General features: G+C 51.3%; 1 protein-coding gene across 8 annotated transcripts in view; it reads left to right on the top strand.

Annotated features, from left to right (window-relative positions):
- The window catches only part of mib2 (MIB E3 ubiquitin protein ligase 2), a 74,786-nt gene that overhangs the window by 13,950 nt on the left and 37,961 nt on the right, over positions 1–22,875 (top strand). For 3 of the 8 annotated variants that reach the window (XM_061257864.1, XM_061257862.1, XM_061257861.1), the window contains 2 exons: positions 7,482–7,835; positions 12,379–12,550. In XM_061257864.1, the coding sequence (XP_061113848.1) occupies positions 7,613–7,835; positions 12,379–12,550 (395 nt within the window). In that variant the 5' untranslated portion in view covers positions 7,482–7,612. Of the gene's footprint in view, positions 1–6,724; positions 6,833–7,137; positions 7,236–7,481; positions 7,836–12,378; positions 12,551–22,875 lie in introns of those variants that run through there. The other 5 variants (XM_061257859.1, XM_061257857.1, XM_061257860.1 and 2 more) reach the window with 3 other exon arrangements.

Genomic DNA, 22,875 nt, shown 5'->3' with positions numbered 1-22,875 from the left:
CCTCTCTCTCGCTCTCTCCCTCTCCTCTCCTCTCCTCTCGCTCTCTCCCTCTCTCTCCCTCTCCTCACTCTCCCTCTCCTCTCTCTCCTCTCCTCTCTCGCTCTCTCTCTTCTTCTCCTCTCCCTCTCCTCTCCCTCTCCCTCTCCCTCTCCTCTCTCTCCCCTTGCTCCCCCCCCCCCCCCCCCCACTGGAATCCCGGCGGTGTGACCGTGCTGCCCATCTGCTGTAGCTTATTCCCCTCCTCCCGGTCTTAGCCTTCAGAAATAGATTGGCAAGGACGCGTCCTAGCAGGTGGTGCGCCCGGGGGCGAGCAGCGCCAAGTGACCAGCACGTCCCCTCCCACACCAGCGCTCCTGCCCGCGTTCTGCCGAAAAAAAAGGCACCGTTAAGCCAGATTTACCCCCTTCCTTAAAGGTACACTAGGTAAGATTTATGTGTTAAAACAAAATCCCTCCCTATCATTGAAAAAAGCCTCACTGACATGTTGACTCACCCTCTGCCTGTGTTTATAGTCCTGGAATTCGGGTTTTAAAATATGCTGTTGACGGCCCGACGCGGTACCAAAACATTGTATAACTGTACAATAATACAAGCTCATTGGTTGAAAATTGGTTCTAATTGCCACAGCCAATGGTGTTTCAACGTCAGCGTGTTGAAACTCGGGGGAGGGAAAAACAGTGTTGTGGTTTGAAGGTGTTTGTTGCTGCTATTCCTCTCTTGGCCGTTATAAGTTCCCAAATGACCTATTGCACTTTTAACTAAAAAAACCCTTTCGGTTTCCTATTTAAATGAAGTGAACCTCGGTGTAAGCAGCCTGGGCCGTGAGTCCATGCGCTCTGCGTTAGGGGGGCTAGGGTTTCGGGAGAGCGGTGAGGTCAGACTGCGGTTGGCTGTGGCAGCGGTGGTTTGGCAGGGCCCCTGGGGGGGAATGCTGTCCTCTGCCCGGCAACAGGAGCAGCTGTTCCACGCTCCCCTGGGAGAGACTGGTGGCAGAGGACATCCGGAATGTTCCGCTTGCGCCGAGACCTCCGTGCCAGCTCCCGCGCCTCCCCTAGCTGGTCTGTCTCTCTCCGCCGCGTGGCAGTTGGTGGGCGTGTTGGGGGGGGGGCACGGGGGGCACGGTTACTGATCTGCGGAGGAGAGGGTCAGATGACACCAAGGCCCCCCAGGTGGTGCATCCATTGAGGGCTTACCCCACATTACTGTTCTCGCAGCTAAAACAAGGGGTGGGTCTCCAGTGCTCAGTCTCTTTGGCTTGGGACATTATTTGAATAGCTGTTGCCATTTTGCCTCTTGGTCCCATAGTAGATTGTAAGTTTATCAAATCGTTGAGACTGGAAACAACATTGAAGCATTCAGGTTTTCTTTAGAGAACAACTGCCTACGGCAGGGATAATGTGAATTGTGGGGAAAGTGAGTAATTTGTGTGTATATGTGTGTGTGTGTGTGTGTGTGTGTGCGTGTGCATGTGCATGCACCTTTTTTTAAATCTGTGTCTGTGTATAGTCTGTTTTTTTTCCTGTATGTGTCTGTTTTGTGAGTGAGTGAGTGAGTGAGTGAGTGAGTGAGTGTGTGAGTGTGTGAGTGTGTGAGTGAGTGAGTGAGTGAGTGAGTGAGTGCGTGAGTGAGTGCGTGAGTGCGTGAGTGCGTGAGTGCGTGAGTGCGTGAGTGAGTGAGTGCGTGAGTGCGTGAGTGAGTGAGTGAGTGAGTGAGTGTGCATGTGCGCGCGTGCACTGATTCAGGCAGCCTTGCGTTGTGAGTGCCAGCATTCTGCTCTCCACCACGGCAGGCAGCTCTGTACTACTGCACTTGCATAACTGTCTCTCTGCAGTACCAGCTGTCATCGGGCCCAGTGGCTTGTGGTTCACCTCAGTCCTCCCAGAAAGGAACTGTGCACGTTTGTTCAGGGTCGGACCACCACTCTTGCACGGTGGCACTCACACACAGTTTTTTAAAGTTTTTTTTTAAGCAGATTGAGATCGGGTATCTTCTTACTCAGGACATTCTCTCTCTCTCTCTCTCTTGTTGATTCAGTCTTGCTCGACCGCAAGTTTCTGCAGCAGGCCACGATTGGCGTTGCAGAAGATAACCTTTCAGATAACACTTCTGTTCTCTGAACAGCCTACTGTTTACTTCACAGTGCACAGTATGAAAATATCGGAGGACTGCGGCCTGTGTCAGAGCACCAGTATTGTGTGTGTTTTATGACCTTGGCAGTGGGCTGATCATTAAAACGGTGACATTATTCCGTTCAGTTACAGTAATTCGTCATAGTTTATTCAAAATCTTTTCCATTTTACGGCCCTGATTTGGAATGTCCATTTGTCAGTTTATGGCCAGGTTCATGCGGCTCTCCCTGCTGCTGATTTGGGATCGAGTCGGCATCTGCGGTTCCTCTCCAAACAGCCTAATTTCGCTTCCGCAGCCCAGAGCCAGGCTGAGTGGGCGGAGGACCGGTCGCGTGCAGCGTGCCTGGTCCACCAGTGGGGGTCGCTAGCGAGCGATGACACGTAAGCCTCTAACCTGGCTGAGCCGTTCCTCTCCCGGGTGACACAATAGCCAAAATTGTGGATTTAATTCAGGGCTCTCATTCGCACACCAGAATGGTGCCTGAACTGGGTGAACCACCCTGCAGCACTTTCACCCTCGTTAAGTAATGAATTCATGAGGTGTGGCAAAGTTCAGGGGGCATTGCATTTATTTCTACTGGAAGGTGACTGATACTCTGATCAAAGACACACACATAGTTTTGGATTCAAATACTTTTCTATGCTTTACTGAGCTTGTATGGCAACCTATGAGATACTCTCAAAAAGTGCGAACCCTGCCTTCAGGCAAGATAAATCGAGCACAGAAAAGTACTTGAATCCAAAATGACTATGTATTTGACCGAGATCTGATTCGGATACCTTAAAAGTCTTGCCAGTAAGTGAGCTAGGCCTATGCTGCCATTCTTTATCATCATTAAAATCATAATTGCATGCATGTAGCTTAATGATTATTTTACTCAGTTACTGACAGTGATGATTCAGTCACTCATTAGTCTACACGTCACTATGTGTCACTGTGTTTTCTGAGTTCAGTGTAGTTGTTATCTTTGCTAGATAGCTTAAGTTCGCTATTACTCTAAACGCCTTATCCTCGTGTTGTATCTCTGACTACCATTTTACTGGTGTCTCTGAACAGGCACTTCCCCTGGTTGAAGCTTCACATGACTATGAGTGTGTCGTCGTCCCCCCCCCCCCCCCCACACACACACGTTTGCGAAGCCTCGCATTTAACGCTGTAGCGCTGCGAGTGTTGATTGGACGCAGAGTCATCGGTGTCAGCTGAGATTAGTTGAGGCCTGTGATTCCAGGCCCCGTGATTCACCCTTCCTGTGGAGACGCGGTTGGCGGGGGGCTTCCTGATGGGTGCGGGCTCGGAGGACGCCCGGGGGGCGGTGTGGGGCTCCCCCCCCCCCCCCCCCAGGGGGGCGCGGAGGAGGGCTTGGTGCGGGGCCAGCTCCCCGGTCCATATCTACCTCGTCGCCCCGGCGTCTGGGACTGTAGCGACAGAACTGTCAGGGAATCGCCCCGCCGATCGAAGACGGCGAATCCGACGAGGCAGGGCGTAATCGGCACAGTGTTCTCCGCTCAGGGGCACGGGCGGGTTTTTGGGGAGGGTGCGCGCGTGCCTCTCGCACGGACCCCTGAGGGGGTGGAATTTGGCAGCCGGGTCAGGCAAATTTTGCTTCTTTTTTTCGGTTTCTGGTTCTCTTTCCTGTTCGCCGATTTCCATTCTTACTTCACCATGGAAGTGCAGACGAAGACGTGCAAGCGCTCGTACGTCGTTATTGCCCACGAAGACGATTTCATCGAGCTTCTGCGCAGGTTCAGCCAGGGTGAGTGGAGGGGGGTAGCCGCGGCCATTAGGTTTGGTGCTGCGCGCTGCACTTCTTTGTGTTCAGGATTGTTATGCGGACTATAAATAGGGCTTTTTATTGCTGTCGACAGAATGAACGCTTCCCATTTCTCCTTTTTGTGGCTTATGTTTGCACTCAGCAGTGGCAGTCTATGCGTCTGCTGTTCTATAAATGGCCGTCTGCCTGAGTCATGAATGCCGGAAGATGTCAGCTTTAACTCGGCAAGCTCGCTAGAATGTCTACATGCCTCGGTGGCGTCATCGCTCATAACTGAAGGAGCATTAACTAATATAATTGGTAAAACGTAGGGGCGAACAGTGTTGAGTCCTAAGTTGGTGTGTTCTTCAGTGCGAGCTAGTTGTGTACACATATTGGTTGTGGCTCTGCTATCTTGTTGAGCGTGGACAGCTGAATGCATTTGTTGAAATAGTCAAACAGTTTCCAGCAATTTTAATGTAGGTATTTTAAGAATGGATCATTGTTGATGTATTGAACCGCAGATACTGCTTTCCCCCCCATACAGATGAATGGCCCACACTCTGTGTGCTTTAGCAGCAAAGGAAATCGTATCTGAAAAGATATTCATTCCCACTTCTGTTATGCAAGCTGCCTTACACATACTCCTGCTGCTTTGCTTTGATAATGTCGGGCAGGACACCCCACTGTGTAGAGAAAAGGCTGTTCCCTGTGAGTGGAAAAGCTCCGGACTTCTCTTAACAGTCTTTCTCACTGGCATTTATGCGAGTGTATCTGCTCACTGACAGACGGACGTCTTGGTGGCTTGGAAGCTTCACTTTGAGCTGTGTGCTTCACCTAGACTGAGCAGGGAACTGAGAGGTGTCTGTGGGCTGCGTGATGCAGCTTCGGCTGTTCTGCCCACACACACACACACGCACACACTCACATACACACTCACATACACACGCACACACACACTCACATACACACACTCACACACGCACACACTCACGTACACACACACACACACACACACACTCACATACACACACACACACACACACTCACATACACACACGCACACACTCACGTACACACACGCTCACACACACACACAAACATACATGCACGCTCGCTTGCCACACACATACACACGCACGCTCACACTCACGCACACAGTCACTCACTCACCCATGAACAATTCACTCACACCCACACATGCACACTCACACTCTCACTCACGCACACACATACGCGCACACACTCACACGCAAACGCATACATGCACACTCGCACACATACATGCGCACACACACTCTCTGTCTCTCATTTGTCTCACTGTCTGTGTGTCTCTCCCGTTCTCTCTCTCTTTCTCTCTCTCATTCCTTGCCCAGCATGTGCCTTTTTATAGAGCTGCTTTTTATAATATAGAATAAAGCTGGGACGTAATTGCCTGAGGTACCCGGAGACTTCGGCCATCGCACCCGTGCGATCTGTAGTTAAGACCGAGGCGATGGCTTCCTTTTCAACGGCTGTCTGACCTTTGACCTTTCCTCCCTGCACTTTATTCCCTCGATGACATCACTGCCCCAGAAGGCAGATGGTGTAGGAGCTCCCTGTGGGATCTCCCTGTGGGCGCTCCTCTGGTCCTCACAGGGAGGTAACGGAGTGAAATCGCAGAGCAGTGGAGACAGCAGGAGATCTCTCTCAGCCAGCAGAGGCAGATGCATTGGGAATCCCATGCACATAATTCCAGTCAGAGGAACTGCGAGTTGTGATCCAAGGGCCACGGAATGCCGTCGGAAATTAATCACTGACAATTACGGTTACCCGATTTTGGTTTCCTGACTACCCATCTCTGAGTGGAAGATGATTAACCTCCGTGGGTTATCGCGTGTTACTAGCTGCCTTGCACTCACTGATGAATCCCGTGTGGGATTTTTAAGTGCTGCCGTATTCAGCTGATGCCCTTAAAACTGTCACGTGTAATCTGTCCCTGTCACATGCAGAGCTTCTCCAGCCTAGCTCCCCGGTGGTGGAACGACCTTCCCATCCCCATAAGAACTGCTCACTCACTGCCCATTTTCCACCGCAGTCTGAAGACTCATCTCCTCACACTGTACCCTAACTCCTCTGCAGGAGTCCCCCAAACCTATTGTCACTTGTTTTTCACCTGTCTGTCTTTACCCCTGTATCCCTTGTATTTTTTACCTTAACCTAGGACTTTTTCAATTGGTATTTCTCAGTACTGTCATTTCTCAAATTGTAGTTGTCTTGGTATGGTAGTTACAGACTTGGCCTATCTATCTTGTGTGCTAGACATACGTTCATAGCCTAATAACCAGTCTTGTATGAATTGCACCTTATCTGCCGTGTTCGGTTGTTTGTTGTATGACCTTGATATGCACGGTTTTGTACATCGCTTCGGATAAAAGCGTCTGCTGAATGAAATGTCACGTAATATAATCCCAGCAGTTCAAATAGCATTATGACAGTATTTTACTGTTTTGTAGAATATATTTCGTCTCATAATGGTGGCTGTAAATTACTGTCACCGAAGGTCAGCAGTTGGGGTGATAATAAAATGGCCATCTGAGACAAAGTTATGTCAGTTGTATCTTTTACTTCCCACTTTTCATGGCTGGTGCCCCATTTCTTGGCAAGGCATCGTGCCTGCTTTTGCATTTTTGGAAAGGGTAAGAGTCACCTGAGAAGCTATTCCACAGGCACAGAAGTAGAGGAGCTATTAGTGGATTCAACTTAATTCCAGGTGACCGGTTTTCTCCGAGAAATCTGCTGCACTCTGTTGCGCCCCACAGATTGTCACTCTGTGGGGGTGACCGGTTCGGCGAAAGGTGTCTGATTCGGGGAGGGGTGAGGTAATGTTTACAGCAGGAAGCTGGGTGACGCAACCGAAGCAGTCGGTAATGGGGCAGGTTGTAGCAGCAGGTACCCTCTGTTTTGGAAACTGTGAGTGTGAAACGGCACTTTCATCATGACTCAGATCAGGTTTCGCTGCATGATTCACACTTGACTTGAGGGAAGTTAATTGAAACATACGTGTGTCCTCGTTCGTGTGTACCAGTTTTAAAATGTTTTTTGTGTCCTAATCAGGGGCTAGGCTGGCAGAAAAAGGAACTCTACTCTCGTTGGTGTCCTGGGAAACTACCTAAAGGTCACCAACACACTCATAAGCATTAAAACTCTTATGTTAAACACTGCTTTAAAGCAAAGACTTAAAACAGTTTTTATATTGATGTCCGTTGGTGTTTAGTGTTAGAGCAGTCGGAGGGTTGCTGGTTCGATCCCGCCCTGGGTGTGCTGAAGTGTCCCTGATCAAGACACCTAACCCCGAATTGCTCCTGACTAGCTGGTTGGTGCCTTGCATGGCAGCCAATCGCCATTGGTGTGTGAGTGTGTGTATGAATGGGTGAATGAGAAGCATCAATTGTACAGTGCTTTAGATAAAGGCGCTATATAAGTGCCCGCCAGCCGTTTACCATTTGACTGAATATTTGGTAGAACCCCCTGTTGGAGACGCAGGTTTTACACGGCTGTAGAGCGGACAGGCTGTGCCACACCGACGTGCTCACGTCCTTTTCGCTTCTCGCTCTTGCAGCCGCGCCAGAGCTGTCGTCCGGGCCCTTCCTCCCTCCCTTCCTGCCCCCGGCCGGCCTGCGGCCCCGCCCGGCCCGCGCCTCGAGGCCCCGGGCCCCCGGCGAGCCGGGGAGGCGCCCCCCCTGCGGAGGCATGGAGGTGGGCATGCGCGTGGTGCGCGGCCTGGACTGGAAGTGGGGCAGCCAGGACGACGGGGAGGGCCACGTGGGCACGGTGGTGGAGATCGGCCGGCTGGGCAGCACCACCACGCCCGACCGCACCGTGGTGGTCCAGTGGGACAGCGGCACCCGCACCAACTACCGCACCGGATACCAGGGCTCCTTCGACCTGCTGCTGTACGACAACGCCCAGATCGGTGAGTCCCTGTCCTAAACCACACGCCCCCCGCCTCCCTGTCCTAAACCACACTCCCCCCGCCTCCCTGTCCTAAACCACACTCCCCCCGCCTCCCTGTCCTAAACCACACTCCCCCCACCTCCCTGTCCTAAACCACACTCCCCCCGCCTCCCTGTCCTAAACCACACTCCCCCCGCCTCCCTGTCTTAAACCACACTCCCCCCACCTCCCTGTCCTAAACCACACGCCCCCCACCTCCCTGTCCTAAACCACACGCCCCCCGCCTCCCTGTCCTAAACCACACGCCCCCCCCCGCCTCCCTGTCCTAAACCACACGCCCCCCCCCGCCTCCCTGTCCTAAACCACACGCCCCCCGTCTCCCTGTCCTAAACCACACGCCCCCCACCTCCCTGTCCTAAACCACACGCCCCCTGCCTCCCTGTCCTAAACCCCGCCCCCCCCATCCTAAACCACACGCCCCCGCCTCCCCGTCCTAAACCACACGCCCCCCGCCTCCCTGTCCTAAACCACACGCCCCCTGCCTCCCTGTCCTAAACCCCGCCCCCCCCATCCTAAACCACACGCCCCCCCCCCCGTCTCCCTGTCCTAAACCACACGCCCCCCGCCTCCCTGTCCTAAACCACACGCCCCCTGCCTCCCTGTCCTAAACCACACTCCCTCTGCCCCCCCCCATCATAAACCACACGCCCCCCCCCGCCTCCCTGTCCCAAACCAGACGCCCCCCGCCTCCCTGTCGCAGACCACACTCCCCCCTCCCCCCTGTCCCAGACCACACTCCCCCCTCCCCCCTGTCCTAAACTGCACTTCCCTGTCAACTATTTACATTTACATTTTAGTCATGTAGCACACGCTTTTAATCCAAAGCGACTCACAAGTGCATAAGTTCCTCAACAAGTGAAAAGCATCAAATCCATAAATAGCAAAACACCCATGTAGGGCAGTTATAACAAAAAACTATAGTCGTTGTAAGAGAGGAGGGAGGACGAAGATCCAGTCTGAAAAGGTGTGTTTTTAGTCTCTCTCTTCCACTGGGAGAGGGGTCTGTGAAGGGACCTGAAGGACCTTATTTCACACAGCAGGATAACTGAGTTAGCCAGAACAGCTCCTTTTACTCTGGTCCATTTTTCAGTTTTATCAGGGTTCTGGGTCTTGCTTAGTGCACTTATCCGGTTATCCTGCTTTGTGAAACAAGACCCTGCACTATTAAGGTCTTTGTTCATTCCTGCCTCCAGACATCATTTGTGCACTAGAAAGACAGCTTGCCACAGACTTATCATTTACAGTAGAAAGCCAAAGTACAGCAAATTACTGTATGCATTAATGTTCCAATAAGACCCTGCCTACCTCTCATTTTGCCTATTAGATATTATATTGCTAAAGTTAGTAAAAAAAAACTGCTTACCAAAAAGGCCATGATAATATAAGTGTCCTTTTCAAATAAGCCTCATTCCCACGTGTCTGTAGCTCAGTTCTGCTGTGAGACAGAGTGCTGAGAGAGGCCCAGAAGCTGTGTGCAGTTCTGTTGAATAAAGCCTGGACGTGTAAATCTCAGGGTTTTTTATTGTAAAGATTCCCTCAGGGCAGTGTTTGTAGCGCGTGCCAGTCTCTGCTGCATTCTGCTATTGTATACGCTTAAGTCTCACCTTTACACAGGTGATGGATGTTTTTTTCATACAGTTAAGCCCATCCAGATAAGAAGGGAGCGGCACCCTTTTGACTTCATTTCTGATCTCTGAGTTTGTGTTCCTCTCCGCTGTGCCTGGAGGTGCCGGTGTACCTTGTTCCGTTTCAATCTCGATTCCAATTAGTGACGCTGCCAAGCTACCTCGTAGATGAAATGTGCATTAGCAGTATTTTAAAAGTTTAACAAACATGAAAGACCTCGCTTTCTACCCTTTATAACTGTCAACGCACTGCCGTTTGTGAAAATGCTTACCAGCACTCAGTACAGCTTCCTCTTCGCATTGAGGTGTGTGGACTGAAGGTGGGGTCTGGAGAGCAGAGGGGGGTGGTCACGGGGTCGGTTTCTCTCCTCGTTAACGCGCTGGACAGTCACCCCCCCGGCCTCAGCGCTAACGCTAGCCGCCCAAAATCGCCCCATTAACACACATCGCGCTGTGACAGCTGCCATCCACCTGCTGGGTCAGCACACTCTCACACCTGCCGAAGGGGCGCGGAGAGAGCGCGGCATGCTGGGATTGACAAGCGGCCGCGGGAGGGCAGCCGTGGCAGATGGAGGTCTTTAAAAGCCTCGCGTCCCAAAAGGAGTTAAATGATTTGGCAACAGCAGGACGGCAGCGTCTCGCTTGAGTTAATGCCCTGTAAACCGCCACTGGCCGGAGTACCTGTGCTCCGCACTGTGCCGGTAAATCCAAACTCGTCTGCGTTAAAGTGGACATTTTTGTCTTGTTCAGAGGCCATCTGTGGCCATTTTTGGGGCCTGAATCCAAATACTTGTACTCCTTGATTGGGATCAATTGGGATTTACTGGGAAATGATCCCACAATGCAGCAGCAGCAGCAAACCGCCTCACTGGCTGGGTTACGCAATGAACCAAACAGACCTGATTTACAGCTGAAGAAGGCATCAGGCAGACTTGACAGGCGGTTGTGTTGTCTGAGTGATCCATTAGTTTGCTCTCCCGCTGAATGGCTTGTTTGCATAAGAAGCCAGTCCTGATGAGGTACACACTCCTCCTCCCAGTTCCTGCTTTGTGAAATTTACATTCATTATTTATGAGTGTTTGCTGCAGCGAGCGCTTTTCTGTGTACGATGCTCAGCGACTTCGTCAAACCGCAGTCGGAGTGTATCGCAGCGATCACTTGGCAAAAATGAGTTTGGTAAGCCTTTAATGGATGACCTTGAGTGACCCTTTTTTAAAATGGACAGCGGCGGTAAAATTTTGAGGACACGTCTGTGTTCATGTCGCGTTCTTTAATCCGGGGGGGTTTATTAAGTCCTGCGTTTTAATGGGATGGACCTGCGCTCCCGTCTGGAAAAGGGAGAAGCTGAGGTCACGGCTTACGCGGTCGCCATTGTCTTTAATGAGCCGCTGTGGTGTGCCCGGGCAGAGTTCGGTTCACAGTGGGAGTTTGTGCCGCTTTCTCAGAGCGTTCCTTATTGACGAAATGAAACAGGATGTCGGAATAGCCTGAGAAAGCCGGGGGAGGTGCGGTGTTATAATGGCCCTTGTTGTTGGCGGTTTTATTTTATAAAATGGCTTCTTTATGTGGCGCCGTGCCTTCGGGTGTACCGTGTTCTTCCTCTTGATTTCTCACTTCCTGCCGTACCCCACCCCACTTCCCGCCCTGGTTCTCCACCGCTGGGACTCTGGGATTTCGAGGCGTATGGTGGTGTGTTTCAGCGATGGCAGAAAATGTTAAATTACGGATTCGTATACTGCGCGTATTTCATCGTTAGCTGGGCCGTTCTCTGCCTCGGGAGATGTGGCACTGGAGTTTAATGGAGCAAGCGGGTAACGGAGGGAGGGGAGAACGATGTTGAGAGGAGGCAGAGAAAGAGTTAGAGGGAGAGGGAGAGATAAAGAGAGATGTTTGAGGGAGAGGGGGGAGATAAAGAAAGGAATTGGAAGGAGAGGGGCAGGGATAGATATTAGAGGGAGGGGGGGCGTGAAAGAAAGGGAGAGTTGGAGGAAGAGAGGGAGAGAGATAGAATGTAGAGGGATAGGGGAGTGAAAGAAAGAAGGAATAGAGAAAGAAAGAAGCTAGAGGGGAGAGAAAGAAAAAGAAGTTTGAGGGAGAAGGGGTGAGAGTACAGTAACTCTGAAGGTCACAGAGTAGTTGCGTCACTGTGGTGAGCATATCTGTCTTCCCCAGTGAGAGCTTGGAGAAATGAAACACTCCCCCAATACGTGTTCTTCAGCTCCGAGTGTTGTCAGCCTCTCCAAGATGCCAGATCCCCCTGCAAGAGAGCCTCTCTCTCCCTCTCCCCCCCTCTCTCTATCTATCTCTCTCTTCTCTCTTCTCTCTCTCCTCTCTCTGTGCCATTTCTGTCACACTCACAGGGCTCAAATATCCACTTTATTATTCATGCAGTCTGTAGCGTTTTGTTTGCTTGGGCAAAAAAAACCAAAAGGCTTGAAGTAATTACCACACAAAATGTTCTTATGAAGAGAGTAATTGCATGGTTTGAGCAGACAAACTCGCAGAACCACTGCCCGACAAGAACCATTATTGTTTTATGGAAATTAATGGATCAAGTAAAATGGGATTTAGATTAAGTGGTCGAGGCTTGTGTTGTGTTAATTATTTTAGGAATAAGTGCCAATGAAGAAGACCGGCGCATTGCATCATCCAGCTAATATTTACTATTTCCTCGTCTTTCCATTCCATGGAAAGCGTGCCTGGTATGTTGTGAAAAGTTCAAATTCTATTCTTGGATGTTATAAACTTTTCCAAGTTGAGAGAGGACAGTACGAGAGCCCGGTATTCTGTCCCAGAATGTGTCAATAATGATGGATCATAATATTTGCTTTGAATACTTTCTTTGCGGTGACACCATTCTGTTGCTTTCTTGCCTAGGGGTTCGTCACTCCAACATCATCTGTGACAGCTGCGACAAGCACGGCATCATGGGAATGCGCTGGAAGTGCAAGGTGTGCTTCGACTACGACCTGTGCACGCAGTGCTACATGAACAACAAGCACGACCTCGCGCACGCCTTCGAGCGCTACGAAACGGCGCACTCCCAACCGTGAGTACGCCCGCGCTATTCCACCCCGTTGTGACGTCGCCGTTCAGACCGCCTGACCGTCTGTCTGTTCGTCTGTCTGTCCCGATTGGTCCTTCTGCATAGCGTCGCCCCCCTCCCCCCTTCCCTCTCACCCACTGACGGTGAGTGACTGCCAGGCCTGGCTGGTCTGTTGTCTGAGCACTCTCTCCTGTGCAGGACTCCTGTGTTAAGACCCTTTCTGTGTGTGTGTGTGTGTGTGTGTGTGTGTGTGTGTGTGTGTGTGTGTGTGTGTGTGTGTGTGTGTGTGTGTGTGTGTGTGTGTGTGTGTGTGTGTGTGTGTGTGTGTGTGTGTGTGTGTGTGTGTGTGTGTGTGTGTGTGTGTGTGTGTGTGTACAAGAGAGTGTACATGCTTTGTGTGCATTTGGGAGCGACATGGCTCAGGCAGTAAGAGCAGTCGTCGGGCAGTTGGAGGGTTGCCGGTTCGATCCCCCGCCCGGGCTGTGTCGAAGTGTCACTGAGCAAGACACCTAACCCCCAAATGCTCCTGACGAGCTGGTCGGTGCCTTGCATGGCAGCCAATCGCCGTCAGTGTGTGAGTGTGTGTGTGAATGGGTGAATGAGAAGCATCAATTGTACAGCACTTTGGATAAAGGCGCTATTTGTTTTTTTGTTGGTTTGTGTGTGTGTGTGTGTGGGTGAGCGTTGTGTGTATGTGTGTGTGTGTGGGTGAGCGTTGTGTGTGTGTGTGTGTGTGTGTGTGCGGGTGAGCGTTGTGTGTATGTGTGTGTGTGTGGGTGAGCGTGAGTGTGAGGGTTACCTGTGCGTGTGGTAGGAGAGGAGGCACTGAAATCACAAAGACGGTTTAAATAGCTGTCTGGATCCCCTGCTGAATATTTTAACTAGGCTTATTAATACGAAGCTCATTCAACTGTACATTCCAAGACGTGGCCTTGTTATTAGAAAAATGATCATCAACAAGACTTATTTTGTCTCTCGCACTGTAACAAACTGACAGCATTGGGAATAGCTCCTAGCATTGTCTCTTGTTCCGCGCAGATGATAAGCAGAGGGGTTGAATGTGAGTCGATCATCCTGAGTAAACGCTGCTCTCTGTGTTAGGGTTCTTATCTTGGAGCCGATTGATAGGCCCCGACCCCCTCTGTCTACACAGAGTTATGTGACCGTAGAACAGGGTCGGTGGCAGCCGGTGGTTAGTGTGCGGTGGAAGCGTCAGGTCTCACGGTGTGACCGTACTGTGGCTCTCCGTATCAAACTGACGAGCGATACGCACAGCCTTTTAAAAAAGACTCTGCGGTGCATGGTGGAAATCACCGGGGCCCTGTTGTTTCAGATTGGCGTACCGTTAATGGTGCGGGTCGACTGCCTGTTTTTGGGTTCATGTGGTCTCCACTCTCCCGTTGCTAGTCTCGGGACATAAATCGACAGGCATTCCCCTCGATGCCCATTTTCCCAAATCCGCTGTGTCCCAGTGGGAATTTCCAGCCTATGTATCCTCAGTGAGAAGCCCAGTATGGAAAGCGGCTGCCATGTGTGGAAGCCTCTCTCTCTCTCTCTCTCTCTCTCTCTCTCTCCCTCCCTCGCTCCCCTCTCTCTCCCTCCCTCGCTCCTCTCACTCGCTATCCTCTCCTTCTCTTCTCTCTTCTCTCCTTCTCTCTCCTCTCTCCTTCTCCCTTGCTCTCCTCTCTCCCGCGCTCTCTCCCTCACTGTCCTCTCTCCAGATAACTCCTCTCTCAGTATCGATTGGTTTTGTCATTGTAGAGAGGGGCGTTCTGCTCCACGCTGTCCTCCATTTAATGAGGGAGTGCAGGGGAACCCGCAGTCCCCCCCCAGGGGGACACGCCAAGATGGATGCTTCCCATTTTTAGACAGCTTGGTGACGCCCGCCCCCCCCATTATACATAATTAATGTCCCAATTACACACACACACGCACTCTCTCACACACACACACACACACACGCACGCACATACACACACCCACACATACATATGCACTCTCACACATGCACACACACTCACACACACACACACACACACACACACACACACGCACCCACACACACACACACACGCATGCACTCTCACACATGGGCACACACACACACACACACACACACACAGGACCCTGGCTTAGTGCGGAGGGAACAGTAAGTCCTCCCCAGCAGAAAAATAGCAGTCAGCCCTGCAGAGGATATTCTGTGTACTGGAGGTGGAAGTGGTCACAGAGAGGTCATCATAAACGAGGCGACAGCCCGCTGTCCAGTCCGGTGTGTAAAACTACAGTTAGGGAAGTGGCCCTATGGCCCAACACAGGGCCGCCCAACCCTGTTCCTGGAGGTCTGCAGGTTTTCACAATTCAACCCTGAATTGGCATACAGTGATTCCAATAATTAGCAGCTCAAGGACCCCTCCAGCTGTTGACTGAGGTGGGTGCTTTGTTGGGGTTGGAGTGAAAACCTACAGGACGGGAGATCTCTGGGAACAGGGTTGGGCAGCCCTGTTCTTGCTGTTGACTGAGGTGTGCTTTGTTGGGGTTGGAGTGAAAACCTACAGGACGGGAGATCTCTGGGAACAGGGTTGGGCAGCCCTGTTCTTGCTGTTGACTGAGGTGTGCTTTGTTGGGGTTGGAGTGAAAACCTACAGGACGGGAGATCTCTGGGAACAGGGTTGGGCAGCCCTGTTCTAGCTGTTTCTGAGGTGTGCTTTGTTGGGGTTGGAGTGAAAACCTACAGGACGGGAGATCTCTGGGAACAGGGTTGGGCAGCCCTGTTCTTGCTGTTGACTGAGGTGTGCTTTGTTGGGGTTGGAGTGAAAACCTACAGGACAGGAGATCTCTGGGAACAGGGTTGGGCAGCCCTGTTCTCGCTGTTGACTGAGGTGTGCTTTGTTGGGGTTGGAGTGAAAGCTGACGGGAACAGGATCGGGCAGCCCCGGTCTTGCAGTTAGGGAGCTGGGCTTCGCTGCCCCCGTGTGATGGGTTCGATTCCTGGGCGTGCCGCAGCCATTGTGCCCTGGAGCAACGTGCTTCACTTTACATTAACATTAATTACATACATTTGATTAGACTAAGCAGGAGACAATCCTCCCCTGGAGCAATGCAGGGTTAAGGGCCTTGCTCAAGGGCCCAACGGCTGTGCGGATCTTATTGTGGCTACATTGAACCACCGACCTTGTGGGTCCCGGTCATGTACCTTAACCACTACGCTACAGGCCGCCCTACCTAAACCCTTTCAGGAATTACCCAGCCGTTTAGCCAGACTCTGCAGACTGTGAGCTGTCTGAGCCGCTCTGCATAAGGCCGTATGCTCGATGCTTACATGTGACGTGATGTAATGTAATGAGTGGTCTGATCACAGACCGTAATTACTCTGTTGGCATCCAGCAGTGAATCCGGCTCTGTTTCCATTACCGGCCTCTTGGCTGCTGTCTCACCCGCCCAAGTTACTTTCCTCTTTAGAACTAGTGAACTGATAGCGACAGATTAGCAAACTAGCTAGCTTAATAATGTAGCTACAGATAGATTTGATAAAAAAATATATGTCAAATAAAAACCGCCTGCGTAGAGGTATGTACACATCACCTGCGGTTGACTGAGCTGAACCCGTAGGCTGTTTGCAGGCTTAGAGGCCTGTTGTCACTGGGGGAAGGACACCAAACGCCCCCCCCCCCCCCCCCCCCCATTTTAGTTCGGAAAGGCAATGTGTTAAACTCGAGACCTTTCTCGGCTTTCGCAGAAGAGCTGCTCTGGTCCTCCTCGGGCCATATTAGGACACTGTGGCCTCTTAGCAACCAGAGAGAGCCAGTTCCTTCCTGCCCCCGAGTGGCTGTTTCGATTGGCTGGCGTTTGTTTGGGAACACCAGCTCCGGCCGGTCGTGATTATATTGATCTGTCTTCTCCAATATTGTCATTCCCTCTCTGAGTGAAGGCAGACAGGGGAGGGGACCTGCTTGTTTTGGCTGTTTGTCCAGGGAAGTGGAGAAAAAGAGCTGAAACCACGCTTACATAAACCTCCCCGACAGCAGAACAGGCTGGAAACGTGGACAAGGGCGGCCACATCTTCCGTTTGCCTTTCCTTGACGTCTGTCGGTTGTAGCGTATTTACTTTGCCCGATACACAGCCTCATTTGTGATGTGCCGGTCCCTGATATGGCACCCAATTGGCTGCACTGGTTCGTGGAGAGAGAGAGAGAGAGACAAGCGTAAAATAAAAAATGGGCCCTTCATTCGACTCACTGGGTGCCCCGTTCCTGCAGGCCAGACTGAGTCACACAAAATGGATGCCCTGGCAGATGAATTACGAGGCGTGTCTTTGCAGCCGGCTCCTCGTTTTCTGGGGTGTCTTGACTTCAGGAACGGCTGTAAAAAGCTTGATTTATCTCTTGAAACTGATCGAGCCCGCTCTCCGGGCGATATTGCCCACCCAGCAGTACGAATACATTTCCCAAACAACAAGAGGAGAGCACTTTTTAATAAATGATGCATGTGTGCGTGTGTGTCACCCTCTGCGATTGTGCCTGGCTAATGATCTGTAAATTCCACTTTACTTTTCCAGTTGCGTAATTGGCCCCCCGCTCCCATTCCTCCGCAGTTCCCACCGTTAGTTCTTCTTCAAAGTAAACAGTGCCTGAATGGAACTTTTCCATGGATTGCAAACTAGGTCAGCATTTCGGACATGTTCATTTACATTTTACCCCCCACCCCCCACCCCCCCCAACCCACGCCAATACACAACTTTCAGTGAAGCAGCCCTCCCCACTGTCACTCTGCCCCCACCCTCCCTCCCCCCACGGCAGACAGATTTCAGTCCGGGAGAACAGGCCAGCCGTACCCGTTCACAGCGTGACACAGTAATGTCAGTAATGTCGTCTCACCTGTGAAATGAGGAAATGAGAAATTAGGAAAAAGGGATAGAAGAATTCTGACACCTCCCCCCTCCATCACAACACGGCCCCGCCGTTGCGTGCTGTTTTGACACATTCCTGCGTCGTGAGGAATGTGGCCTGGTCTCCGCTGACGTCCTTCCAGAAGAACGCCGTTCAGGACGGGAGGCCACTGTCGCTTCAGCCTGGTCTGTGAGCTGTCGTTTCTCTGGGCGCCTGTGAGCCCCATATGAACCCAAGAAACACCCATAGCACATCTATAAAGAAGAGACTTACCCACACAGAGGCCAGTCATATGGGGCTTCTATTCTGGGGCAGTGTTTATTGCAGCCTTCTAATACCCCTGGAAGTCTAATTAGTGCAATCAGATTAGAGGTTCAAAAACAAAAACAACACAACCGACTGGGCGATTAGGGATCTTATCTCTTCCATGAAAGAGTGAATAGGATTTTATTTGTGGCATCAGCTGTGTATTTAAATAGGGCTTGTTATTCTAGGAGATTTTCACATTTACATATGATATTCAGGAGCCGGGGATGGGTGTGGCGTAATCAACTGAGGTCCAACGTAAAGGGTCAGATTCAGTTTTTGAAATCAGATTCTTTTTCATGATTTCATTTCCAGTTTGTTTGTTTCGTGCTCCGTTTACCAGACACTCCTATCTGGAGCATCGTCCAGCACATGGCCATCTGTGCAAAGTGCATTAAGCCCATATCAGAGGGAGAGTGAGAGAGCAGGAGACCGTCATGGCTGAAAAACACACCACTAAACGACCAGCATATGGTCCTAATTGAAGTGGAAATAAACAAGAGCACAAGCACACCATGCAGCACCTCCTGCATAATAACATTTTCAATTCATATTATTTCAGTCTTAAAATCAGCTGCATTTAAAAAATATATAATGGAACATAAATTCTTTAGCTTTAGATCAGTGCTAACCAACCCTTGTTCCTTCTTGGAGATCCTGTAGGTTTTAATTTTAGCCCTAATTTGACACCTGGTTCTACCATTTAGCAGCTCAATGCGTAGCTTTAGCTGTAGAATGCGGTGTGCTTTGTTAGGGTTGGAGTGAAAACCTGCAGGATGGTAGCTCTCCAGGAACATGGTTGGGTGTTGAATGAGGTGTGCTTGGTTAGGGTTAGAGTGAAAACCTGCAGGATGGTAGTTCTCCAGGAACATGGTTGGGTGTTGAGTGAGGTGTGCTTGGTTAGGGTTAGAGTAAAAACCTGCAGGATGGTAGCTCTCCAGGAACAGGGTTGGGTGTTGAATGAGGTGTGCTTGGTTAGGGTTAGAGTGAAAACCTGCAGGATGGTAGCTCTCCAGGAACTGGGTTGGGTGTTGAATGAGGTGTGCTTGGTTTGGGTTAGAGTGAAAACCTGCAGGATGGTAGCTCTCCAGGAACTGGGTTGGCTACCACTGCTGTAGAAGGCTCTTTGGTGACAGTTTGGATGCACTCCTGTCTGTATGTACTGTATCCTCTGAGTGGGGGAATGGTTGATGAAGCGCTGCAGTGAGAAGTGGATCAATAGAGGCTCGTCCTTTCAGTAATGTGTGAGGATGGAGGTCCTTTTATGTGGATGTGGCCTGATGGATGTTTCCTCTGTCTTCCAGAGGACCACTTAATGCAGAATGCTTATACCGTACACAGGAGTCCGGCACTCCTCAACCTCCTCGTCATTGCCCCCATCCCCCTCTCTCCAGGGCAGGAGGGGGCGGGGGGGCTTGTTTGAAGGTCAGACGCGGAGAACTGAGGATTTGTAATTCTCTCTCCAATCCGGTCTTACCCCGGAGTAAAACGTGACTCTTTTTTTGTGCAGTGGTTTTGTGTAGTGGAACAATGCGTGATGATGAATGGGAGTGTTTTTGTGAGAGAGAGAGAGAGAGGGAGAGAGAGAGAGAAAGGGAGAGGGACAGAGAGAGAGAGAGAGAGAGGGAGAGAGAGAGAGAGAGAGAGAGAGAGAGAGAGAGAGAGAGGGCAGCGCACTTTACTCGCTGCCTGTTTGGGCCGCCGGCCTTCACCTGGGGAAAAAGAGGAGGGGAACGAGTGAAAATGGGGGAAAAGCAGGATAAATAAAAGGCGAGATAACGGATGAAGGTAGCGGCCGGCCTTCGGTGCGTCAGCAGCCTTCAGCGCGGCTTGATAAGTCCTCTCTCTGATTGAATATTTTATTTATTGTAGGTGACGTGTGCGGAGAGAGGAGAGCCAGCTTTCTGGCTGTAAACTGACGTGATTAAGCGAGTGAATCGCGAAGCTTGGGGCAGGGTGGGCCTTCCTTCCTGTCGCGCGGCGCTGTGTGTGGTCACGCAGTTTATCAAGCGGCTTTCCTTTCTCACGTGGCGTCTCCAGGCTCCACCGCGTGCGTCGTGGGGCGCCGCATCCCCGTGTGTTTCTACGCTTCGCGCCTGCCCTTAATTACATGCGCTTTCCGTGAGCCGAGATGCAACTGAACGGGTGAAAGGAGACACCCCGATCCTAGGGTTCAGCGTCCAGCTGTTTGACCGTATTTTGCGCAAGGGGCTCACCTACACTGCGACTGGAGTCACAGACACGGCCACTGTGAGGGTCCTTTGGACTTCCTACTCTCGGATCTATATAATAATAATAATTTGTCGTTTTTGCTGATGCTTTTATCCAAACGACTTACCACTCCCCCTGGAGCAATGCGGGGTCAAGGGCCTTGGTCCAGGGCCGAACAGCAGGGTCCCGGTCACGTACCTTAGCCACTGGGCTACAGGCTGCCCCCTCTATCTCTCCAGCGGTAACGCCCAAAGCTGAGCTGACACAGTGCGGCATTATGGCCGCTCGGAGAGGAGCCACAGCCGCCATTACGTGAGATTAGTGTCACGCTGTAAAGATGAAGGAGGAGAGGATGTGGCCTGGGGAGGCAGAGGAAATGGCCACTCTAATGATGGAGAGATGGATGTGTGCAGTTTACTTCTTTCTCCATCAGTAATGCATAGAGCACTATGAATGATGTAATGAACGTACAATAGGATTAAAGGATGTGTGCGTGTGGGAAGGAAAAGGGAAATGGCCGGTCTCGGTGCTGTTCGTCTCAGGGCTCAGTCCTCTCTTCTCCGTATTAACCGTGTCTCTCAAGGACATTGATTCATGAATATAGATTGGAAAAATGCTATGTGTGTGTGAGAGAGAGCAAGAGAGAGGGAGAGAGAGATGGACAGAGCTGGTTAATAACAGGTCAGCAGTAGATCCACCCAAGAACAGACTCGCACAGAGCAATAAATTCAAGATCCTGTGATCAGCCTCCTGAATCAAGCCAGTACATCTCTCCTCATGTAGAACCCTGGACGTCCCAGGGTTTCCGTGCTCTTTCTGGTACCAGCGTGGGGGGGGGATGAGGGTCGGGGTTGAGTGAACAGACACGTGCCCTGTTCTCACCAGGGACAGGCTGAGACCGGCCTGTTCTCAGATTAGGGCTACAGACGGGACCCCCCCCACTGCGCCCCCCTGCCCCCCACAGCGCCCGCTGCCCCTGCCAGCGGACCCCCCCTCTGGCCAAGCCCCTCCGCTCGGCTGGGCCGCCCCCCCTCACGCAGGCGGGGGAGAGGATTTCTCAAAGCCACACAGGCGTCAACAGGTGATCAGCGCTGAGAGGGGCTGATTGTGATTACCTCAAACCCAGACCGGGCCGCCAGCCCTCCCTCTCCTCGCGGGGCTTGGCACCGCGCTGTTGATGCGGTGTAACAAACGCCTCCTCAGAGTTCTCCTCTCCAAACTGATGAATTCTCTTCAGAGTGTAGCGCAGCTGCCATTTTGTGTGGAGGAAATGCGAGCACCTGTTCATAGGCCACTGCTTACTGGCAACTTACCCATAAGCCACTGCCTCGCAGGGCAGTCCAGGGCCCTGTTTCACAAAGCAGGGCTTCTGAGCTGTCTGGATAACTGCACCGAGTAAGACCCAGTGCTATAATATATATAGTTAATATAATTTATTATTTAACTGAGGCCTTTAAGCGAAGTACAGTTGATTAGCCTAAGGAGGGGACCGGCAATGTGGGGTTAAGGGCCTTGCTCGATGGCCCAACAGCTGTGTGGATGTTACTGGGGCTTGAAAGACCAAGCTTCTGATTCCCAGTCATGTGTCGTGGCCACAGGCTGCCCTCCCAAATCTGGAACATGGGCTGAAGTAAAAATAACTGTTCCAGGTCTTACTTTGTGGATAAGGGGGGGCTTGTGATTTTCGTGGGTGGGGTCGTGACCCGGGTCCGGGTAATGGGTGAACAGATGCAGAAGTGAAAACAGAAAACAGAAGCGGGTTTTTATCCGAACGCATCCCTGTCAACCCGCTGTGACCGAGAGGGCACCTCTCTCCCTTATCTGTGTAATCTCACCCTGCTGAAGAAACTCTTTGAGTTACTCATATTCAGTCGCAGAACTGCTGCGCAGGCAAACTGGTCTCCGGCTTTTCGCTGATTTCCGCTTCGATTGCGGTGTCTTATTTCTCATGCCGTAACTCGACGCCGACGGCAGTCTCCCCCCCCCCCCCCCCCCCCCCCTGCGTTCGGGCTTTTAGGAGTGTCCTTCCTGCGGTCACGTGACCTCTCGGGAAGGCGAGCCGCTGTCCTTAAATCAACCGCATCGATCGCGCTCCCAGCCCTCATCCGTCGCTCCGCGACAGGCCGTTTCATATGGGAGCCGGCCGGCGGCGGGGGAGAAGAAAGAATCTGCAATGGCTTCTCCCCTCTGCGCAGTGCATCTGTTCCGTGCCACATTAATTCTCGCTCGTCCGCGTGTTTAGCCTCTTTATTTCCGGAGTATTTGACTGCTTCCACTGAAAGTGTGGCATTGAAGGCAATTAAGTCTTTAGCGGCTCACTTGTCCGGTGCGCTTCAGATGAAGATACAGCTCTAGTCAAGAGACAGGTTTGGTACAGGAGTCAACATAACATGCTGTTACAAACTGGCTCGTTCGTTTGCGACGGGCGGGGTGGGACAGTGTGGTATCATATGAAATGAGATGGGTTCTGTAATTGGTCCTGTCCCGCGTCCATCTCCTGCCGGTGAAAAGTGTTAATATTCACAGTGTTACAATGATACCCTTGTGTCCTAGTCTTGTTTAACTGAGCGGGCCAAATATTACACAGAAACTAGGACTGAAGTCATATTGGGTCTCTCTCCTGCAATACACTCAATGGCTGCACGAAGATCTCATTGGTTCGGTAATGCGAATGCAATATTACATCTTAACTTCCCAAGGAGTGTTTATTGATCTGTGAAAGTAAATACCCCCTGCTCAGCTAAGCTATCGTAGGTTAGCTGTGTAGTGACATTTACTTTTCTTTATAATATTAATTGTTTGTTTGGCTTTACACATACTGACTTCCTGGTGATATTGCATGAATTCTTGAGCCACTCTGGGCAAGAGTAAAGTAAATAATCATAATTTGATATATGAATGAGGCAATATGGAAATTTGTTTGGC

This window comes from Conger conger, chromosome 10 (genome assembly GCF_963514075.1).
Source record: "Conger conger chromosome 10, fConCon1.1, whole genome shotgun sequence".
Taxonomy (NCBI): Eukaryota; Metazoa; Chordata; class Actinopteri; order Anguilliformes; family Congridae; genus Conger; species Conger conger.
This window is presented reverse-complemented; position numbering and strand designations above follow the sequence as displayed.